We start from the raw sequence: 22,690 nt of genomic DNA, 5'->3' as shown, positions 1-22,690 counted from the left end.
AGCTTTCATTTGCAAGCAGATTCGCTGGAGGCTGAGAAATAATGAGCATGGCATCAAATGCGCCGAGAGCAAGTCAAATGGCTTATCGGGCGTGGGAGGAAGATTATAGCAGGGAGACACAAGTTATTGAGAAGGGAGATTCTACGGAAGAAAAAGAGTTTTGTATGCCGAGTCAGGTACCTGGTTTATCAAGTCTACAGACTGACGGAAGAAGCACTTTGGCTGAGGTATGTCTTACCCTGACTATCCGAGATCCTTTTAACTCAGTGAAAGAGGGAATGAAAGCTTACCCCCAGAGGCCCTGGGATCTTTCAGCAAGTCTCTGGGGTGATTCCCCCATTTCCTGGTGGAAGAGGGAGGGTTCTCTGCTTGGCACGGAAAGCTCTGTCCTTCCGGCTCATATTCTTAGTGAGTGGGTGGCTATGGACAGGGGCCTTTGGGCATGACAACCTATGAAAGCAAGCAGAAACCTTTGGTCCAAGGGATGAAACTGGGTGGCCATGCCTCTTAATCTGGCACCTAGCATTTTTCAGGGAAGGTGGGGTATGAGTTGTGCTTGGGTGTCCAGAGAAGCTGGCAAAGACAACAGGAAGGGCTTTGTGTGCTTCAAGGTCCTAAAGACAAAAAGCATCATAGCATTGTGGAGTTGGAAGGGACCCTCAGGATCATCCAGTCCGACCCCCCGCAATGTAGGAATATGCAGCTGTCCCATAAGGGGATCGAACCTGCAACCATGGCATTATCAGCACCACTCTCTAACCAGCTGAGCTATCCAGCTGATCATTAAGCTCACTCAACATACTATGTTCAAGCATAGAGGGTGGAGAAAGATGAAGCATTTAATGGGAGCTTCCATCTAGAGATGTTCCTCCCACTTTTCAATCTCCTCTCCTGGTTGGTTGGGCTTAGGAGAGATGACCTTTTCCATGTACCTACTTCTGTAAAATTATTTTTGATTACTACTAGTAGTGATGAAGGTCATATATGTGGTTGTGTAGCAGAATTATGCAAAGTTGTCTGCTAAAACAAGGGCCAGTAACTGCCTCTCAGCCTAACTTACCTCACAGGGCTGTTGTGGGGATTGAGTATGATGAGAACCATGGACACCACCTTGAGTTCCTTGGAGAAAAAGTGAGGGGAAAATGTCATAATTATTATTATTTATATATATATATAAAGCTTGGGATATCTTATTCATCTGAACTATGACATCCTCCATGTGAAACATTTTTCTCATACCCTGGTCTTGATTGTCCTCATCCAAGCCTACCATACTAAAACTCAAAGACACCCTGGTTGTAACTGTCCAAGGATTCCAGCATCTGGTCACTTCCAGGCCAAGCCAAATTCCTTTTAGCTCCCCTGAGGGAAACAGGTTTTGTTGCTGTTCTAGTCCATTGAATAAAATAAAAGTGGGTGGAGGGGGAGAGGGTGGGGGAACAAATTTTGTCCTTATTTCTTTTGTGGGGAACAAATAGTACAGTCTAGCTATTCCTCGATCTTCATCAGGTGCATTAAATGCATGGTGAGAATGTGATCAAAATGTCATCAAAGCTCCATGGAATTCACGCACAACCAATAACTAAGCATATATCTGATGGCTGACTGACCCAACCCAAAGAATGCTAACTAACGGTTTCTCGTCATCCTGGGTGTGGGGGGAAGTGTCAAGTGGGGTGAGACAGGATTCTGTCCTGGGTCTATTGTTGTGCAACATCCTTATAACATGACTTGGTTGAGGGAATTGAAGGAGTGCTCATGCAATTTTCAGATGGCACCAAAAATTGAGAGAGGTAGCTAATTCTACAGAAGACAGAATCGGGATCGAAGATGACTTTAACAGGTTGGGGAACCGAGTCCTAACTAACATATTGAATTTCAATAGGGGCAAATGTAAGGTTCTGCACTTCGGCAGGAACAACCATCCCCTGAGGCGCTTCTTCATGTGCCTCCTCTAGGAGAAGTCTGAAGGGCCTTTTCTCCAGTGGCTCCTTGCTTGTGGACTGCTCTCCCCAGGAAGGCTTGCCTGGTACCTTCATTACATATCATTAGGCACCAAGCAAAAATGTTTCTCTCTAACAATGCATCTGACTGATGAAAATTATGTGGTTTTTAAAAGTATCTATGGGGAGGGGGTGTTATTGATTTGTTTTTGTTTTATTATGTATTTTGTATTCACGTTTTGCGTTTTCTGTTGTGAACCACCCTAGAATATTTGGATGAAGGGCAATAGGCAAATTAATTAATTAATAACCAGCAGCACAAACATAAGACGTGCGACAAATATAAGATAGTAGACCACAAGCTTCACAAGAGTCAACAATGTGATACAGCAGCAAAAAAGCTAATGACAAGAGTCAACAGTGTAATAGAGCAGCAAAAAAGTTAATGCTATTCTAGGCTACATCAACAGATGTCTAGCGTCCCAATTAAGGGAAGAAATAGTACTGCTATATTCTGCCTTGGTCAGACCACACCTGGAGTGCTGTGTCCAGTTCTGGGCATTACAATTTAAGAAGGATATTGAGAAGTTGGAGCATTTGCAGAGGAGGGCTAGTAAAATTATCGATGGTCTGGAAACCAAGCCTTATGAGGAACAGTTAGAATAATAGAATTCTAGAGCTGGAAGGGACCCTGAGGATCATCTAGTCCAAACCCATCCAATGCAAGAATATGCAGCTGTCCCATACAGGGATCAAACCCGCAGCCTTGTTGTTATCAGCACCATGTTCTAGTCTAACACTTGAGGGAGCAGGGGGTGTTTAGCATGGGTAAGAGGAGACCGAGAGGAGTTGACCCATCTTCAACTATCTAAAGGGCTGTCACATGAAAGATGGAGCAAGCTTGTTTTTTTCCTGCTCCAGAAGTTAGGACCAGAATCAATGTCTTCAGCTTACAAGACAGGAGATTCTGACTAAACATCAGGAAGAACTTTCTGATGGTAAGAGCTGTTTGACAGTGGAACAGACTCCCTTGGGAGGTTGTGGACTCTCCATCCTAGGAGGTTTATAAGCAGAGGTTGGGCGGCAATCTGCCATGGATACTTTAGTTGAAATTCCTGCATTGCAATGGGTTGAACTGGATCAGGCTTCCTCAACCTCGGCCCTCCAGATGTTTTGAGACTACAATTCCCAGTATCCCTAACCACTGGTCTTGGCTAGCTAGGGATTGTCGGAGTTGTAGGCCGAAAATATCTGGAAGGCTGAGGTTGAGGAAGCCTGAACTAGATGATATTTGGGGTCCCATCCAACTCTACAATTCTATGATGGAACAGAAGCGCACCTGCAGAAATAATTTGTTCTTTCCTGCCTCCCATAATTGGCTTTCCCTAGACAGATGCCTCAGTCACCATGTGCCTTGGAGACCTGTTGTCTCCCAGCCCTTGAATAATAGGTACGTCTCCCTAAACCATTAACTTCAACTCACTTTTTTGCTCTTGGCCCAGATGTGGTAATAATATACTAGACAGCAAGTTCTCATTTTCTTTCTTCCACGAAGACTGAAGTCAGGTGATTCATCAGAAAATAAAGCAAGATGATTCCACATGAAAGCCAGGGTGGAGTTTAAATAATTATAAGTAATGACATTTTTATCCTAGTCTTTCTACAAGGAGCTCAAAAAGTACCAGGTTCACAGTCTTCCCACCACCACAATTTTATCCTGGTGACAATCCTAGGCTAGGTAGAATAGTGACCGGCCCCAAGTCAAACCCAGCTAGCTTCACAGCTAAGTGGGATTTGAACCCAGACTCACCACTGCTCATCAGGCTCTCCAACCACTATTGATAGACTACCACAGGTATAATCCTTGAATGAAGGGAAATCTTCTACTCTTAAGGCATATGCCCTGACTTACTGTCATATTGATGCTTTTGGAAACCATAGCTCAATGACTGAGCACATGCTCTACATGTTGAAGGTGTAGTAGTAGTAGTAGTAGTAGTAATAATAATAATAATAATAATAATAATAATAATTTATTTATACCCCACCCATCTGGCTGGGTTTCTCCAGTCACTCTGGGCAGCTTCCAACTGAATATTAAAAACACAATACAGCATTAAACATTAAAAACTTCCCTAAACAGGGCTGCCTTCAGATGTCTTTTAAAAGTAAGATACTTGCTTATTTCTTTGACATTTGATGGGAGGTATCTAGGTATCTAAGGTATCTAGAGAGGATTGGAAAAGACTGGCCACTGTCTAAAAATCTGGAGACTCAGTGTAGATAGGAAACCTGTGGTCCTCCAGATATTGTTGGACTCCAACTCTCAGCCCCAGACAATAGAGCCATTGGTCTTGGATGAAAGGAGTTGCAGTTCAACAATATATTTGGACTCTCCATCTCCCATCAACCCCAGCCAGCATGACTAATGGTCAGGGATGAGTGGAGTCATACTCCAACAACATCTGGAGGGCCCCAGGCTCACCATCCCTGGTGCAGAGAGTGCTGAGCTTGGTGAACCAATTGTTTGATTTGGTAGAAGGTAGCTCATCTGCTCCTATCTGCCAGCTCATGCATTTAGCTGCTTGTAGCAGTGGTGGGGCAGCATAAACTCTACTGTCAGGGGCAGAATTCTAGTTACCAGGAATGGTGAGTGGGGAGAGCACTATTGCACTGAGGTTCTGCTTTGGGGCTTTCCATAGGCATCTGATTAACTTCTATGAAAACAGGTTGCCATTGGCCTGATTCTTATGTTATTCACTCCAACCATGCCTAATTCAACTTGAACCTGTTGTGGCCATATGCATTACCTTTTCTCCAATGGCTGGAGGGAAGCCCATGGCTTGGATCATACCACACATTATACTGAAGGTGTAGCAGGCAGAGGGGCTGCTTTGGTGAGTGTACATGGAAGTGGGCCATAATTACCATGGGCGATTACGTGTGAGTACAGCTCACACATTTTAGCGAGTATTCTTGCTACACATCCTAAATTATACTCCACCCTCCAGCAGCTAAATGAAATAGAACATATGTGGGAGTTTGTAGTGTGCAATGCAGAGCTTAATGGGCTTGTATCCTTCTAATAGACCTGATGTCTCATATCTTGGTTTGCTGTAGTTACTGCAGAGATATTCATTTTTAATATGAACCTACCTAGTTGACACTTCCTCAAATGCAGCTGTGCTGTGAGATTTCCACCTTTCCAAATTCCCCCCTAATTATTTCCAACCCAATAATTAGTACAAAAAGTTGTATGTTAAAGGAGGAAGTCGTATGCCTGTGGTATAGTGTTTAGAGTGTTGGACTAAGAAGTGGGAGATACCAAGTTTCAAATCCCTGCTCCGCCGTGAAATTCACTGGGTGACTTTGGGCCAGTCTTTCGACCTAACCTACCTCCCAGAGTTGTTTTGGGGATAAAAATGGGGAGGAAGGGAGTGCAGCGACCACATTGAGCTCCTTAGAGGAAAAGAGGTAGATAAATTTAATAAATAATAGTCATATATTTGTGAAAATAACATGAAAGGGGGCATTCAATTGAAAATAATTGCTTGCAAAAATGAGTCTGCTGAGCAAGGGAGGAGCACTGTAACACCATCTGCAACTGGCGTGATCCTTTCTCTGTAAATTTAAACCTACAGCTTTCACATCTCTCTTTTGTCTGTTTGGTCTTCCTGCCCCCTCCATATTGCCAGTGCAGATGTGTTCATTGATAAAAAGCACTACAGCAAAACAATTGCTTTTGATGTGTCCGCGTACACACTGTTGCATCAAGATCGCTTCTTTGTGCAATGCTTACTGGCTCGCCTGTGAAATTTTGTGCATTGAGCAACCACTCTTTGCAGGGAGGGGATAAAAGTACAGTAAAGTAGCAGATATGAAAATTGTTGAGTGTAGGGGTTTTTTATCCCTAATGTGCAGGGCATTGGTGCAGATCTGCATCAATGAAATATCCCCACCACTCCGCTCCAAAACAAAAGCCATCTGGTTCTGATCATATGCGTCATTGCATCAAGATTCTCTTTCTATAGTGTTTTGTCCAGGACAGATCATTCCATTAGAACGGCAGTTTCCAATACATTTGATATGGTGAAACATGCATTCAATTTCAAATTCATTATTTATTACTGTTTATTTATTACATTTATATATGCCACAGACTGGTTGGATGCAGAAACAACAACAATAGAAACAATAAAACAACAACAAAGCAATAATCCCCTCTCCCACGTCACATTTCAAAGAGCATTGGGTGTCAACCAGCCAATCAGCCAAAGGCCTAGCTGAAGAGGAATGTTTCTGTCTGGCATCTAAAGATGTATAATGAAGGAGGCAGCCGAACCTCCCTGGGGAGAGCATTCCACAGAAGAGGAGCCACTGCAGAGAAGACATTGCTCTTGCGCTGCCACCCTCCAGACCTCTCATGGAGGAGGCACACAAAGAAGGGCCTCAGAGGATGATCTCAAGGTCTGCAAAGGTTCATATGGAGAGAGAAGGTCCTTGAGGTAGTGCAGTCCTGAGCCATTTAAGGCTTTATAGATCAAAAAACAGCGCTTTGAATTGGGCCTGCTAAGTACTTGCAAAGTTATTCATAGTTTCTTTTATGGGGATATAAGATCACCAACATTTGATTGCAGGATATTGCTTCATAGGCTATACATTTTTTATTCTCAGGCCAGATGACTTTGCATCAGAGGGATGCTGTAACAGTCACTCTAAATAACACTCTATATGAGCACCTGGAGTTGAATTGTCACCTCATTATTTATTTATTTATTTATTTATTTATTTATTTATTGTTTCCTACCCTTCACCCAAGATCCCAGGGCATATTACAACACTAAAAGGCAGTTTTAAAAACGTGGACAGACAACATGAATACTTGTCACTCTAAAGGGCTTCCGACCAGGATGTTAGCTGCAACTAGAATTTCAAATTCCCAGCCATAGAAAACCTGGAAAGAAAATGCATTTGGGTATTTCGCACAAGAATATGGGGATTCATATAAACTGTGTGTTTCCAGGAAGTTCAGAAGATCCAGAATGCTTTTATGAAATCTGGTGGAATTTTATTTCCTATGCTTTGGATTTAGACGTTCATCATTGGCTATCCATTCCATCTTCAGAAGCAGGGGTGTCTTGGTTTATATTGGTTTCTTTCTCTTGTCATTTATTTATTCTTTGCTTTTGCTTATTTAAGGGGTAGTCAACCTTTTTATACCTGCTGCCCACTAATGCATCTTCCTTGAAGGTAAAATTTACTTACCACCCACCAGCGCTCAATGGAAGGAGGATTCAGCTTGTGCCGTAGAACCCACGACCACCCACCTAGAATCCTGAAATGCCCACTAGTGGGTGATAGGGACCAGGTTGACAATCCCTGGCTTATTTTGTTGGCATCTGTCTGGGAGACAATGGAAGAGTGTGCCATTGGTGGTAAAGTCAAACTGTTGCAGAGTTACAGCTCCTGCTGTGGCTGTAGAGACCAATATGGGATAGATATATTTTGTTGCAGCTGGGGTAGAAGAAGGCATGTGGTTTCTCTTGTACAGTTGCACCATGCTCCTCCCAGTGATCATTTCTTCTCTGGTTATTACTGTGGATACAAGAACTGACTGTTTGTCTCTAGGCACTGCAGTCGTCTAGGCTGGAAGGGCTAATGTTGCCAGCCTTCATGTCATGACTGCAGACATCTTTGTAATCAGGGCTGTCTTAAGCATATGCGCAACTGGGGTGCAAAGATCTGCTTAGTGTTCCCCCTGGTTGCCCAGTCCCAGACGCGCAGGAGGGCAGAGCCAGCCAGCCGCCTCAGCGTCTTGCTGGCTCAGTCACCCCCAAACTCGCAGCGCAGAGCCGCCTGCAGCAGAAGAGCCTGCCACGATGCTCCAACCAATGGGCGGGCTCTTACCCAGATTCAATTCTCAGGCCCCGGACTCTGGGCCTGGCACCCTTGAGAGCCCAGCGTCTGGGTGTTCCGCACCCCTAGCGCCTATGGGTAAGACAGCCCTGTTTGTAATGCAAAGTTGGCCTGCCAACAGGCCTAGTCCCTGAAGCCCTCTCCTTGTAAAGCACATCCTTGGGGATCCTGCCATCTTCCATTCTATGTACATGACCAAGCCAACTTAGATGTCTCTAAGACAGAAGTATAAACATGCTGGGCATGTGGACTTGGAAGAGCACATCTTTGTTTGAGACTGTGTCATGTGATGCCCCAAATCTTCCTGATGCTGTATATATGAAAGCCACTGAAGTATCACTCCTGGTGGGTGTCAGTTGCCCACAACTCGCTTCCATAAAACAGTGTGCTCAACACGCAAGCCCAGTAGACCTTCATCTTGGTATGAGAGCTTCTCCATTTGGGGAAACCCAAATGTGCTGCTTGTGGGTTTCTCATAGGATCACTTGGGCCACTGTTAGAACAGAACACTGGACTATGATGGATCTTTGGCCTGATTCAGCAAGTTCTTCTGTTTCTGGTGGTGGTGGGGATATGCAAAAGAACAGAAGCAACCCAAACCTGTAGCAACCTGCAGATGCTCCCATTACATAATTAACGTTAGAAAATCTTTGTGGTTTGGTGAGGATTCAGGCAGTGTGGAACGTGGGACTGAATAAATTAGAGGAGGCAATTAAAGGAACAGGTTTCATCCCAACAGTTCCCGTGCTGACATTTGCAATGGCTCCTCACCCATTCCTCTCTACGTTCTCCCCAAAGGTTTTTGCTTCTCTATTTCTCTTCTCTCCCCGACACCCTTTCTTGTCTATCTCCCTGCCCAGTGGACCACCAGAGGAGGGACAAGATCACTCCTGTGAGAGGCCTTTCTTGTCTATCTCCCTGCCCAGTGGACCACCAGAGGAGGGACAAGATCACTCCTGCAAGAGGCCTGATCTGATCTCTTGCCCAGAGCTCTTGAACATCAACCAAGAGCCACAAGTTGCCCACCCTTATTTTAAGACTTCAGACTGTGTCCTGAAGTCACATGTGGTGGAACATTCAGAGACCGCATGAAGCTTAATGCAGGGGAAAAATGGATTGTCATTTGAATAATCTCTCAGATGTGGTTGAAAAAAAATTAATGGGGCTGGGTCAGGGAGTTTCTGGGAATCAGTTTCGCTCGGGGGTATCTTCTGAGTTAGGCAAAAGAAAAGCCTATGCAATTGACTTCTCCCAAATGATTCCCATAAAGAACATGAAGGGCCAATGCACTGCGGTCAGAGAGCTCGCTTTGAGGTTAGGCTAATAATAAAGCCCATGAAGCAATGTGTTCTGAATTGTTCCTGACTATAAAACAGCCACATGTGTAAGACAAACATCACGTCTCATCCAAAGAATAAAAAAAGCAGAAGATCACAAGCAGGTTTCCCGACAATTAGAGCAAATTGAGCCGCGTGGAGCAAATTTTGGCCGGGATATAATTAAGACCTTTGTGTTCAAAGGCTGTCTCATCCCCTTAAGGCTGTCTGAGAATCTTTATAAAAGCTTGCCATGACTCTTAAAAAGAGCTTATTTGAATCCAGCCGCGGAGGGAACCAGGTAAGCCTGATATAACATGAGCTTGCTTATGATGCTTCTGTGACTGTTTCCGTTCTGAATTGCCCCCCACACCCCAACAAGGAGCCCATCTAGGACCTGCTAATTTTGTGAAAAGTCCAGTTGACTGAAATGGGAGCACCTTGGATTAAAACAAGAATGCTTCTTCAAGCATCTTGAATGACGCAGACAGAGCACCTGCTGTGCAAGCAGAAGGTCCAGGGTCCAATCCCTGCCATCTCTAGGTAAGGATTGGAGGGACCCCTGCCTAAAATCCTGGAAGGCAAGTGCTACTCAGTGTAGACAATATTGACCTAGATGGACCAGTGCTCTAACTCAATATAAGGCAGCTTCCTCTATTCTTGTGTAAGCGCACTTCTTCTTTGTAACGCTTGAGTTGATAGTCCAATTGTTTGCCCCTTTACGTCCTTTCACGTAAATCTGGACCATTGACAGCTGCCTTTGTGTCCATGACTTTGTTTAAATGTTTAAGGAAGGGACTTAGCACTCATAACTCCTGGATATTACTAGATTCCATGGGTTTGGACAAGATAACTCTTAGGATCCCTCCCAACTCTCCAGTTCTGTGGATCCTAAGATTAGATACCTTAAGGAAGAAAAGTTGTTTTCCTAACCCACCTCCTGCACCCCCTAAAAACTTCTCCAGAGAATCAAAAGGGCCTCCTAGGATGGTTTGCTGGGTTTTGCTGAGAGAATAGAGACTGTTTGAAACTGGGCTTAGAATCTAAAATGAGTTGAGTAAGGTCATGACAAGGAAGCTTCCCACTGCTTCCTTCATTCATGAACCTCCCTCTTCATTCCACAGTGGTCTGGAGGCCCTGCTCCCCAGGCCACAGGTAGCTTCAGAGGGGACAAAGGAGTAGAAACTTTCCTTCTGTGAATTTCCTTCACTAAATGCATCTTGGGATCCAAGCCACTAAGGCTTAAATCTGAGTAGGCATGCATGTGTTTTGCTGTACATGACTGTCTGTTGGTGTTCACTACAACTGGCAGCGGGGAAAAGTCAAAATTCAGTGATGCTTATGGGAAACCATAGGATGAATCTTTGCAAACTTTTTCTTCTTCTTAATACACCTACTCATTCTTATTCTTCTCTCTGTAGTTGTTTGTGGTGGTGGTGATCAAGTATAGCTGAGAAATAGGGATGGGGAGAAATTCCAGTAAAACCACATAAGTAATTCAAAGAAGGAATCCCCTGTTGGATTCTGAATTTCACTTGCAAGGATCTTTTGTCAACAATTCCATCATTCCAATGTAGTCTTCAGTCCCCTCTCTGTATTTTAACTCGAACCTAGGAAGCTGCCTTCTACTGTGTTTGACCTCTGGTTGATCTAGCTCAGAACTGTCTACACTAACTGGCAACTTCCTTTCTCAGCCCTACCTGGAAATGATGGGGGTTTCACCTGAGTGTGCCTGTGAAGCTGATGCTCTGCCACTGAGCCACCTCCCATTCCCATTCCCTCCCTTCCTGACAGACTCGTCCTGCTATGCTCTCTTTCTGTCTCCTTCCACTTTTGATTTTCATGGCTGAAAATCAAGATACCCTTAATGGCACAAAGACAACCACCTTTATCAATTCCTCCATTGATTCCCATTTGGCTAAAAATTGCACCCTGCTTTGGAAAATACAAATTGAGATGGCCTGCCATTCATATTTTCTTTTTCTTTTTAAAAATTCTTTTTATTCGCTTTCATTTTTAACAATTACCATCATACTCAAATCATAATCATTTTACAAGTAGGATTATCAGAATCCCAAGATTTCCCTCCACCCCTCCATGGTTTCCCTAAATACTCTTTTCAAACTGCATCGTATCATATGCTCCATATTTTCTAAAAACTCAGTTGTAACTATAATTCTTGCTTCGTTGCAAGTTTTTTTTTTTTTTACAATCCTGCCAATGTTTTAAATTGTTTACAGTGTTCTTTCAAGTAACTTCTAAAATTTCCCCATTCTATATTAAATTGATTGTCCTCTTGATCTCTGATCAAGTTCCATTCATATTTTCAATATAGCATTAGACAATAAATAGGTAGGTAAGTAGATATCATATTCAGGTTTCCAAGATACTGACTCTAGACATGATTAGGAATGGACGTAGATCTGGGGCCACTTCAGACTGGTGTTTTTTGTTTGTTTGTTTGTTGTTTGTTTATAATCTATTTATTTTGGTAGTTGTGTTCTGAAACATGTTATTGATGCAATAAGAGTGCAATACTGGTGACTTATACTGTGGCATTAATCTGCTTTATGAGCTGTTCTGTGGTGTTTCTCTATTGCTACTGCATTATCTGGAAGGACACTCTCATGCTATAGAAAAGAGGGGCAAAATGTAAACAGGAACATCTGCAATGCAAAAACTTACAGGATATCAGCAAGAAGTTATGGGCTGTGTACTAGTTGGAAAGAAATCTATATACCCACCCCTTAAACTCTTGCTGGTGTAATTAGTATCGAAAGTGAATAATCACCCAAATAATCACAAATTGGCAATAATAATAATAAGGGCCTCCTGGGGAGACTCTGGTCAAGGATGGAGAAACTGTGGACCCCTAGACTTTTCTGGTATCCAAATCCCATCAGTCCCGGTAGCACAGTGAATGGCCAGGGATGCTGGGAGACACAGCCCAACAGCTGCTGGAAAGTCACATATTCCCTGTTGCTGACTTGCACCTAGTTCTTTGATGTCAACCATAGTATGAGTTTTGCTGTTAGTAGTCTAAAATTTACAGGAAGGTCTTAAATGGGAGTGAGGTGCATTCACTTTAATTAAAAATGAGCAAGGAACTGGTTTACATCAAGGATACTTGCAGTTTCTCCCTCTGGCAAACATATCCCAGTAAATACAACAGATGAATCCCGTGCTCTGTATATTCATTTCATCCCAGGCTTCTCCAAACCGACTCATTTATTTGTTCAGAAGTCAAAGTGTTGCTTTTGGAAACCTGCCTAAACTGGTTCTTGAGATGATGAGACTAGCCCTTTAGCAATTAAGATAGCTTCTGGAATGCCATCCACACCCTGCTCACCATGCTCTCATTTCTCTCAAATGCTCTCTGAATTGTCAAGTTAGCTTCCCTTTCGACAGATGAGTTTATTTTACATATCCATCTATTTATTTTGATCAATTGTATACCACTTAGCTACAGTCATCCGTGGTATGCTAAAGAAATACCATTGGGATAACCTCAGAAATGACTTAAGATACCTGCTGATTTTTCAGAAGTCTTTTTCCACAAGGTGGTGGAAGTTCAACAGGGAGGTGCCTTGCTGATCTCAGCAGGGAGGGAGCCCCATAGAACTGGTTCCACCATAAATGAACACACAGCTCCTGATGGATTCAAGCCACACAACATTTGCATTTTGCAATAGATAGCGTAGAAAGGATTTGCATTCTTATTTCTGCGAAATGGGTACGCAGATATTTTCCCCTTCCCTCTTGCATCTGTCACAATTGTGTGTGGGCATCTCATTCCCATCTTTCACTCCAGTAGTGGATGATTCAGATAAGCGGACTACGCCCATCTTGGAGCTTACTCAAAGATTCTCTTCTTTATGTATTGCTACACCTCTGCTACCCATGCCCTCATTTCACAGCATATATCAAGGTAGGTTGCCCCCAGTCACAATGGCTTTGCTCAGGAATAACAACAACAACAACAACAACAACAACAACAACAACAACAACAACAATTGATTTATACCCTGCCCATCTGGCTGGGTTTCCCCAGCCACTCTGGGCGGCTTCCAACAAAATATCAAAATACTATAGTCCTTCAGATATTAAAAGCTCCCCTAAACAGGGCTGCCTTCAGATGTCTCCTAAAAGTCTGGTAGTTTTTTTTTCCCCTTTGGCATCTAGTGGGAGGGTGTTCCATAGGGCAGGCGCCACTACCGAGAACACTCTCTGCCTGGTTCCCTGTAACTTCACTTCTAGCAGTGAGGGGCCCAGCAGAAGGCCCTTGGCGCTGGACCTCAGTGTCTAGGCAGAATGATGGGGGTGGAGATGCTCCTTCAGGTATACTGGACTGAGGCCATTTAGGGCTTTAAAGGTCAGCACCAAGACTTTGAACTGTGCTCGGAAACGTACTGGGAGCCAATGTAGGTCTTTCAAGACCGGTGTTATGCTGTCTCAGCGGCCGCTCCCAGTCACCAGTCCAGCTGCCGCATTCTGGATTAGTTGCAGTTTCTGGGTCACCTTCAAAGGTAGCCCCACGTAGAGCGCATTGCAGTAGTCCATGTGGGACATAAATAGAACTAGAAAGGAGAGGGATGCAGGTTCTCAGGTTCCTCCTTGACCTCTTCCTGATGAGACTTCTGTGCCCGTTACACAGTGAGGCAGTTAAGCAGCTTAAAGTTCTAGGTTGCATCGAGGGGAGGGGCTCCTTATCAGAAGTTAAGTCACTCCTGATGTATTGAAGGCTTCTTCTCCTCATTAAGACCATTAGAAAAGTCTGGCTGCTGTATGAGGTCAAAGGTGAATCTCATTCAACATCCTGTTCTCATGGTGGCCAAGCAGAACACAGGAAGATGTCATATACCAAATCACACCATTAGTCTATTTAATTCTATATTGCATGCCAAGGCCCCAGGCCCCACAGTTCCCTTATATAATAAACACACGGACATGAATAAAAGGTAAAGGTAAAGGGACCCCTGACCATTAGGTCCAGTCGCAGATGACTCTGGGGTTGCGGCGCTCATCTTGCTTTATTGGCCGAGGGAGCCGGCGTACAGCTTCTGGGTCATGTGGCCAGCATGACTAAGGCGCTTCTGGCGAACCACAGCAGAGCACGGAAATGCTGTTTACCTTCCCGCCAGAGCGGTACCTATTTATCTACCTGCACTTGATGTGCTTTTGAACTGCTAGGTTGGCAGGAGCAGGGACCGAGCAACGGGAGCTCACCCCATCACGGGGATTCGAACCGTTGACCTTCTGATCGGTAAGTCCTAGGCTCTGTGGTTTAACCCACAGTGCCACATGTGATGGACATGAATATTTTAGGTTAATGGGATAAAATAGGCCAAAACTTTATTGGTTACAGATTTGAGTGGTTTGGCTTAGGCATTGGGTGAAACCAGACTATATCCTGACTCCTGCCCATCTCACTAAGGGTAAAGCACCAGTAGGGGGAGCCCTATGACATATGTCAAATTGGGGCACCCACAGGGTCCCCAACGGGGTCATGGCATGGCCCTAGACTATGCCCAGGCTTTGGACAGGATCCACACCCCTGCATCCCTTTAATAGGATACCCTTATTGAGGAGGGGCAGCGAACGGAGGACACCCCCCAAGCCGTGCCACAGTTTAAATGGCTTGTAGTAGCAGTAGCAGTAGTAGTAGTAATAATAATAATAATAATAATAATAATAATAATAATAATTTATATCCCGTCCATCTGGCTGGGTTTCCCCAGCCACTCTGGGCAGCTCCCAACAGAATATTAAAAATAGAATCAAACATTTAAAAACTCCCCTAAACAGGGCTGCCTTCAGATGTCTACTAAAAGTCTGATAGTTGTCTTCTGGATCTTCCCTTAAAAATAATCTGGATCTTCCCTTAAAAATAATTTTGTGATTCTAGTCCTCATTGTTCTGAATAAAGAGCTGTCATAAACAGAAATATGAAAAGCTGCATTAGTCCAAGTCAGACCATTGATCCATTTAGTTCAGTATTGTCTACACTGACTGCCAGCGGTTCTCCAAGATTTCTGCCTCTTCCAACTCTCCCTGGAGATGCCAGTGATACAAATTGGGATGCATTTTTATGCAAAGCAATTTCTTTCCCATCAGACTTTGTTTATTTATACTGGATTTTATGTTGATGTGTTTTATTGTTTTACATTTTTAGACTTTGTATTGGAAACTGCCTTGAGATGACAGTGTAATGAAGGGCAGTCCATAAACTGGGTTAATAAGCAAACAAAAGAATTTCTTGAATTTATGAGCCACCCTAATTAAACAATAATAATAGTTCTATGGGTGTTGTGCTTGGGAAAAGAGTTAAAACTAAAGCATGCCATAAAACAACTCAATGAAACCATTGCATGAATAAAAACCATCTCTGCAACAGTAGAATTATTACATTCAGATGTAAAACTGAATGTTGACACACATCAAGATGTCGTCATCCAATCTAACAAGTCATAGACCATCTATGAAAGCTAAAAGCAGCCGGATTTTAATTATTCTGTACAAACTAATAAAAGAAAAGAAAACAATAGCAATGAATGCTAAGAGATATTAATAGATCTTAAATAGGCTGGCATTCTAAAAGTAGAAGCTTTGTGTTGGAGAACATTCCACAGGTAGGAGCCAGGCTGACTCAGAACATCTGGGAAAATACACAAACATTCCATATAGAGAAGTGGGCTACCACACCACTGGCAATGGAATGTCATCCCCCACAGAACCTGAGGGTAGCAGGTGGGTTGTTGTTGTTGTTTAGTCGTTTAGTCGTGTCCGACTCTTCGTGACCCCATGGACCAGAGAACGCCAGGCACTCCTGTCCTCCACTGCCCCCCGCAGCTTGGTCAGACTCATGCTGGTAACCTCGAAAACACTATCCAACCATCTCGTCCTCTGTCGCCCCCTTCTCCTTGTGCCCTCCATCTTTCCCAACATCAGGGTCTTCTCCAGGGAGTCTTCTCTTCTCATGAAGAGAAGATTGGGATTGGGATTGGGATGTAGACTGATCTTCTCCAATCTTCTGGCCACTGCTGAGTTTTCCAAACTTGCTGGCATATTGAGTGTAGCACCTTAACAGCATCATCTTTTAAAATTTTAAATAGTTCAGCTGGAATACCATCACTTCCACTGGCCTTGCAGGTGGGTTAGGAACTACCTTATATCGAGTCAGTCCCTTTGTGCATCTAACTCAGCTTGTCTGCAAGGACCAAAAGTGGCTCTCCAGGGATTCAGGCAGGGAGTCCTACCTGGAGATGCTGGGGATTGAACCACTGAACTATGCAGCCCTCGCCTTCAAAATAACAGGGAGATCCCAGTCCTGATGGTTCTGAACAAAGGTCTGGTTTAGAAAATAGAAAGACAACAAGCTTGTTTTCTCCAGCTCTGGAGGGTAGGGCTCGAACCAATGGCTTCAAGTTACAAGAAAGGAGATTCAGACTAAACATCAGGAAGAACTTTCTGACAGTAAGAGCTATTTGACAGTGGAAAGGTCTCCATCGGGAGGTGGTGGGCTCTCTCCTTCCTTGGAGGTTTTTAAGAAGCTTGGGTGGCCATTTGTCATGGATGCTTTAGCTGAGATTCTTGCATTGCAATGGGTTGGACTAGAGGACCCTTGGGAACTCTTCCAGCTCGAAAAGTCTATGATTCTAAGCTAGCTTATGCAGAGTCCAACCATTGGTGTCTATATTGATAGGCAGAAGCTCTTTGCCCAACATAGAGAAATCTCCTTTATACCAAATCAGGCCATTGGTCGATTTAGGTCAGTGCTGTGTCTAAGGTGACTGGTTGTGTTTCTCCAGAATTTCAGACAAGGCGTCTTTCCCAGCCCTATCTGAAGATGCTAGGGACTGAACTTAGGACCTTCTGCATTCAAAACAGATGTTCTACTTCTGAGCTATGGCCCTTTCTTGGGTTGTTGTTTAGGGGGGCACCTGAGGGCTACCACTGCCAAGCATCACCCCATAATGGTTGCTGCACACTACCTCATGGTAGGACGGACCCTGCAGAGTGTGGAGGGCACAGTCAATGGCATTGCTGATTTAGCTCAAACTTTGGTGAAGTTTGCTGAACTGAACTATTTTCTTGGGGGGTTGGGTAATTTAGTCTTCTATTTGAAAGCCCGGCTGGGGAATTTCACCCTATCATTTCTTTTGAAGTCCAACCCTTAATATAGACACACCTTTTCCAGCCTCTAATTTAGAAACCACAAATGCTTCTTCTTCCCCTTTGACTTGTTTCCTCATTATAGAAACACCCATCTTGTAGATGACTTTCCTCCCCTAACCGGTCTGTCATTGCGTCTATTTCTATGATGCATCCCTGATCTCATCTGGGCCTTTCAAGGGTTGCTGCTTGGGCTGGTGAGACATAATTAGAAATGCTGAGAAAGCTAGGGAGAGAGAGAAAATAATAATAATAATCAGGGAGTGCCTGAGTTCTCCTAACACATATAAAGCCAGGGGCAATAGCCCTGTAACTCCACATAGGTGATGAGTTCCTTAGTGTCAAGCAAGAGTGAAGCAGGTATGTACCAAATTCACAATGCTCCTCATTGAACTGGACTCTCAAAGAAGTCAAGGAATCAGAGGAAGGAAGGAAGGAAGGAAGGAAGGAAGGAAGGAAGGAAGGAGAAAGGGAAATTGTGAGCAGGCAATGGGACGTAGGGAGGACAGCATACCCTTTGGAATGTGACCTGCACCCAGAGGAAAGGATGTTTCCAAAATGGCCATGGGGCTGCTTTATGTAAGCAAGTCACCATAATAACCAGCCATGCAAGCCATGTGGAAGGCAGAAGAAATTCAAACAGGTCATTAGAAATGTCACAAAGAATCCCAGGCAGGCAGGAAAGGATTCATTTGGAGCAGTTGAGGCAGGCTGGTCATTTGTGAGCAAGTGCAATTGCCATTTCCAGTGGGAAGTGAGTGACAGAGAGCCACGGGCCCTGGTTCCCTAGATTCTTCCATGGTCTCCCCAAAATTGCAAGAACAGCCAGGCACATGAAGAGTTTGTAATGAATTTGGAGAGTCTTCCTTTTGTGTGGAGGTTTGAAGAACACAGATGGAATATTATTTATTAATGTATTATTTGCATTCTCCTCCCCACCACCAACTCACAATACAACTTCTCTAGATGATCCTTATATTCAAGGATGGAAAAACTGTGGCCCTTCTCAAGATGCTGTTGGACTCCAACTCCCAACAGCCCCAGAAGCCAGTCTTGCCAATAGTCAGGAGTGTTGATGGGAGTTGTAGTCTAGGAAGATCTGCAGGGGTAAGACTATTTTTGTAGACATGGATGTAGGTAGGCTATTTTAGACTCTGGACTTGATAACCTTATAGGAAAGCAAGTAGGGAAACTGGTGCCCTCCAGATGTTGTTGAACTCCCATCAGCTCCAGCAACCAGCATAGCTGATGACCAGGGACCATGAGAGTTGTTTTCCAACAACATCTGGAGGGCCTAAGGTTCCCCGACCCTGTTTTAAGTAGACAGACAACAATGGAAGAGGTTGGAAGAGGGTCTTCACATTCCTGTTGACTCTGAACTTGGCCAAGAGTGAAATTCCAAGGTAAAGTTGGGGGCTTTGAGGTTGTACAAAGGCATATGGGGAATTGAGAGAAAAGCTACAATCACTTCTCTGAGACTAGTGGACTTTTATGAGGATGGAAGTATGGTGGCTCCATCTAAGTATGTCCTTTTTTAAATAGCCTCAGAACACCAAACTAACTCTGCTTCTCCCTGATCTATTTTTTGTTTCCAGGCTGAAATCCATCCCAACAGAATGTCCACATCGGGTGTGAAGTGCGTCACCACACCATGCGTTACGTCGTGCCCAGATGCAAAAGTGGTGATACATCCACCACCTATGGTCCTCACTCTACCAGGACTGAGCCTCACCACAGCCCCTAACCAATGTCTGGTGGAAACCCAGACGTCGTGTCTCACCAATGGCTCCGAGCTGTGCGGTGATGGATCTTCCAAAGCAATTGTCACTAAATCCTCTGGTCTGCGTGCTGTTTCCGGTGGAGACACCCCGTGTTGTACGACCACCTGCCCTGACTCGCAAGTGGTGATACAGCCGCCTCCTGTTTGCATTACAATCCCAGGTGCAGTCCTCACTAGCTACCCCAATGAATGCCTCATCCAGACCTCAAACCCCTGTGTCCCTAGCGGTTCCCAGCCACATGCCATTGCCCGCTCTACGTCAGTTTCTGACTGCTCCCTTACCCCACAGCGTATGACTCGTTCTACCTCTGTCCCATGCGGTCTCAATAGCACACCAGCATGTGTGACACAAGGTCCTGGTTCCAAAGTGGTGATATACCCACCACCGATTGAGGTCACCATCCCTGGCCCTATTTTGGAAATTGCTGCAGAGGAGTGCACAGTGGAGGTCTACAACCCGTGTGACACTGCCGGTGCCATCACCAGTGGTGAAGAGCGATGTGCCATCACCAGTGGCGAAGAAGGGGAAGTCAAAGCCCTGACGGCACGTGCCTTGTCCTGCACTAAAGTATGTGGGGTGTTGGGTGCTTCTTCTTCATGCGTCTCCCAAGGACCAGAGATGAAGATTGTCATCCAGCCCCCTCCTATTGAAGTTGACCTTCCTGGACCAATCCTCCAAGTCTTCCCAGAAGCGTGCAAAGTGGAAACACTTACCCCATGTGCTCCTGAGCCACAGGCACTGTGCAGCAACAGTGATCCAGCTACCTCAACAGCTCTTGCCACCAGGACCAGCTCGCTGTCCACCATTAAACGTCCTCTGCCTGATATGAGAAGGCCTGCCCGCCCTTGGGCTGAGATGTACAGCCGGTCCATAACTCCAAGGAGCATTTTGGCCAAGACTTCCAGATTTTCCAAATACCACCATGGCTTCAGCACTTCAAGCTATCAGTCATCTTACTGAATTCCTCCATGCATATTGTACAAGAGACAGCTGGAATAAAGAGGTGGCCTTCATGGCTTGGCTGATGAAGAAGAGCTTTCATCCCAAACACCTATCAAATAGATGGACAATATTATTTTCCCTTAAATTCTTTGAAAGACATAACTAAGATGTGCTTTCTGTACTATTGTGCCCAGTTAGGTCCCACAGGGACCTAATTGTACACTGTCGAAAACCCTGCATTCCATTGATTGCAGTGTTTACATGCCCTTAATTGTATCCTTTGTCTTTGGTCTTGTTTCTCTTGATGGGGCATCGCAAATGAACAGAAGAAATGGTGCCTTATCAAGAGACCAGGGTGTGTCTCTGAATACCAGTTACTGCAATCAAAAGTGAGGAGAGTTGTTGTTTCACTTGTGGGTTTCGCAGAGGCATCTACTTGGCCACTGTGCCAACAGGAAACTGAACTAGGTGGGCCTTTGGCCTAATCAACAGAGCTCTTCTTATGTTCAGCTCTGCTTTAATTTCATTTTGCTATTGTAGTGTAAATGGACTCATAATCTAATGTGAAATCAAGAGGCCGGGATCAGGTATCATCACTAACTATAAGTGATGGGTGGTCTTCAACTAATACTATTACATCATTGCAAGGTATTCTGCTTGTGCAATGAGACTTGCCTTCCTCTGTTCTGCCCCCCAGAACCTGTTCCAGAGGATTGACAGAAGAACCCACTGGTCAGATTTAGGGGACGAAAGGGGCAGAACATTCAATTGCACAAGCAGAAATCATTGAGCTAAAAGTAACATTCACACGGCACTGTGATGGATTCAACCCACGAATCCTAAGCATTCTCACAAAAGAGGAGGTACTCTTCACCTCAACAGCAGTTACTTCTGAGTAAACAACCACAGAGCCACATGCTGCATAAGAGGTTCAATAGTCCATGCAGTGGGAGGAAATGGGGACTGGAAGATTTAGCTCATAGGTCGCATTGCGTTTTTAAATACTGATATATTTAAAATAATGTTTATCATAATTTAAAGAAAGCCTTGTTTTGATCATGTGTGAAATGTGTTTTGTTTTTAATTTAGGGAAAAAATCCATTTGTCAAAGTGCATATTTCTGTAATAATAAAGCAAACGATGACTTCTGAAGCTGGTGTTTTATAATGCTTTTGTGCAACCAGGATGGTGGTGGGGTTTTGGAAACCATGCCCTATGAGGAGTGGCTGAAAGACCTTCCTTTCTTTAGCGTGGAGAAGAAAGTGGTCTTCGTATATCATAAGGGACGTCAGTCACACAGAATATGGAGCAGGCTTGCCCTCTAGAGGGCAGGACTAGATTGTCTCTAGCAAACTGAGATTCCAACCTGTCTGAAATTTCCCCAAAACAGGTAGAACTAGATCAGGGATGGGGAACTTCAGGTGCAGTGGGACAGTTGCAGCCCTCGAGATTGTATACTGGGCTCTTGGGACTCAGTCTAGGTCACACATCCTCCAGAAACATATACCCTCCAACATTTCTCAGATGAAAATAGGGACTGGTGGGGAAAATAGGGGCATTCCGGGGTCAAATCAGAAGCTGCATTGTCTTTCATAATTCTGTTTCTGTCCCTGGAAAATAGGGGCACTTGGAGTGTATGGAAACCCACCCATCACTGACCCTGTTTTGCAACCACATTGAGTGTTCCTGTCTGACTGGAATGTGCCTTTGAACTCTGGTCACACTGGGTGGAGGATAGAGAGGGATGTGTGAGTGTGTGTCTTTTAGAAACTGGGATACCTTAAACAGGTGTCAGGCTTCAGGGAATTGGCTCCACACATACCCACAGGGGCAGTAGTTAAGCAGAACAAAGGAAAAAGAGTCTTCTTACCAGTTAGAAACTTTAATAATCACAATGAGAGAATGAAGAACCTATCTCCTAGAATGGCAGTGCTCCCAATTAATAATTCTACCCCCTTATGTCCCTATTTTGACCACACTGCAGGAGGCAGTGGAAGACAGAAGTGCCTGGCGTGTTCTGGTCCATGGGGTCACGAAGAGTCGGACACGACTAAACAACTAAACAACAACAACATGTCCCTATTAATCCACTTCACTTCTGTGTCTTGTAATCTGAGCTTGGAGCCTCTGTGTTTTCTGTTCTGCCACTTTCTGAGCTCTTCTTGACCTTGGGGAGAGCAGGGGAATACTTTCCAGAGACAGTGAATCTCTCTCTCCAAAGGGTTTCTTCTCCTAGCTGTTCCCCATCCAGTATTTCCCAGCTTCTGCCTTCTGAACTGTGTCCCTCTGCAAACCACTGTTCCAAATCTATACTGTCTGCCTGCTCCTCGGAAGATTCAGGATCTGGAGCAGGAGCAGGGGAAGAGGGAAGGCTCCCATTCCTCCTCAGTGCCGCCCTCTTCAGCACAGTCCCTGACAACAGGTGAAATTTAAATATTCAGAGTGGTTTAACAATCAGTCTCTCTTCCCAGGGAACTCTAGGAATTGTAGTTCTCTGAGGAAGAATGTGTGTGTGGGGGGGGGGGGGACTACTAACAACTCTCAGCAACCTTACCAAACTATAGCTCTCAGTATTCTTTGGGGGAAGCCATGACTGATTAAAGTGGTATCTTAGGCTTTA

The 22,690-nt window shown here is 44.5% G+C and overlaps 1 protein-coding gene across 3 annotated transcripts; it reads left to right on the top strand.

Annotated features, from left to right (window-relative positions):
• Positions 1–21,222, top strand: LOC307205611 (uncharacterized protein). Of its 3 annotated transcripts, none has more exons than XM_079958223.1 (2): positions 1–227; positions 18,943–21,222. In XM_079958223.1, exons 1-2 carry the CDS (start codon positions 42–44, stop codon positions 20,086–20,088), a joined length of 1,332 nt encoding a protein of 443 aa, XP_079814349.1. In that variant the 5' UTR covers positions 1–41; the 3' UTR covers positions 20,089–21,222. The 3 variants fall into 3 exon arrangements, with proteins under 3 accessions (XP_079814349.1, XP_079814350.1, XP_079814351.1); XM_079958224.1 differs by lacking the exon at positions 1–227 and adding an exon at positions 9,244–9,476; XM_079958225.1 differs by lacking the exon at positions 1–227 and adding an exon at positions 17,292–17,707.
• Positions 21,223–22,690: the final 1,468 nt, after the last annotated feature.

Source organism: Podarcis cretensis, assembly GCF_951804945.1.
Source record: "Podarcis cretensis genome assembly, chromosome: 16".
NCBI lineage: Eukaryota > Metazoa > Chordata > Lepidosauria > Squamata > Lacertidae > Podarcis > Podarcis cretensis.
This window is presented reverse-complemented; position numbering and strand designations above follow the sequence as displayed.

Bases quoted from the DNA above. Each gene is read 5' to 3' on its own strand.
- LOC307205611 (XM_079958223.1), top strand. From the start codon at position 42: ATGAGCATGGCATCAAATGCGCCGAGAGCAAGTCAAATGGCTTATCGG. The intron at 228-18,942 runs GTATGTCTTACC...TTTTGTTTCCAG, and splicing joins GAAGAAGCACTTTGGCTGAG to GCTGAAATCCATCCCAACAG.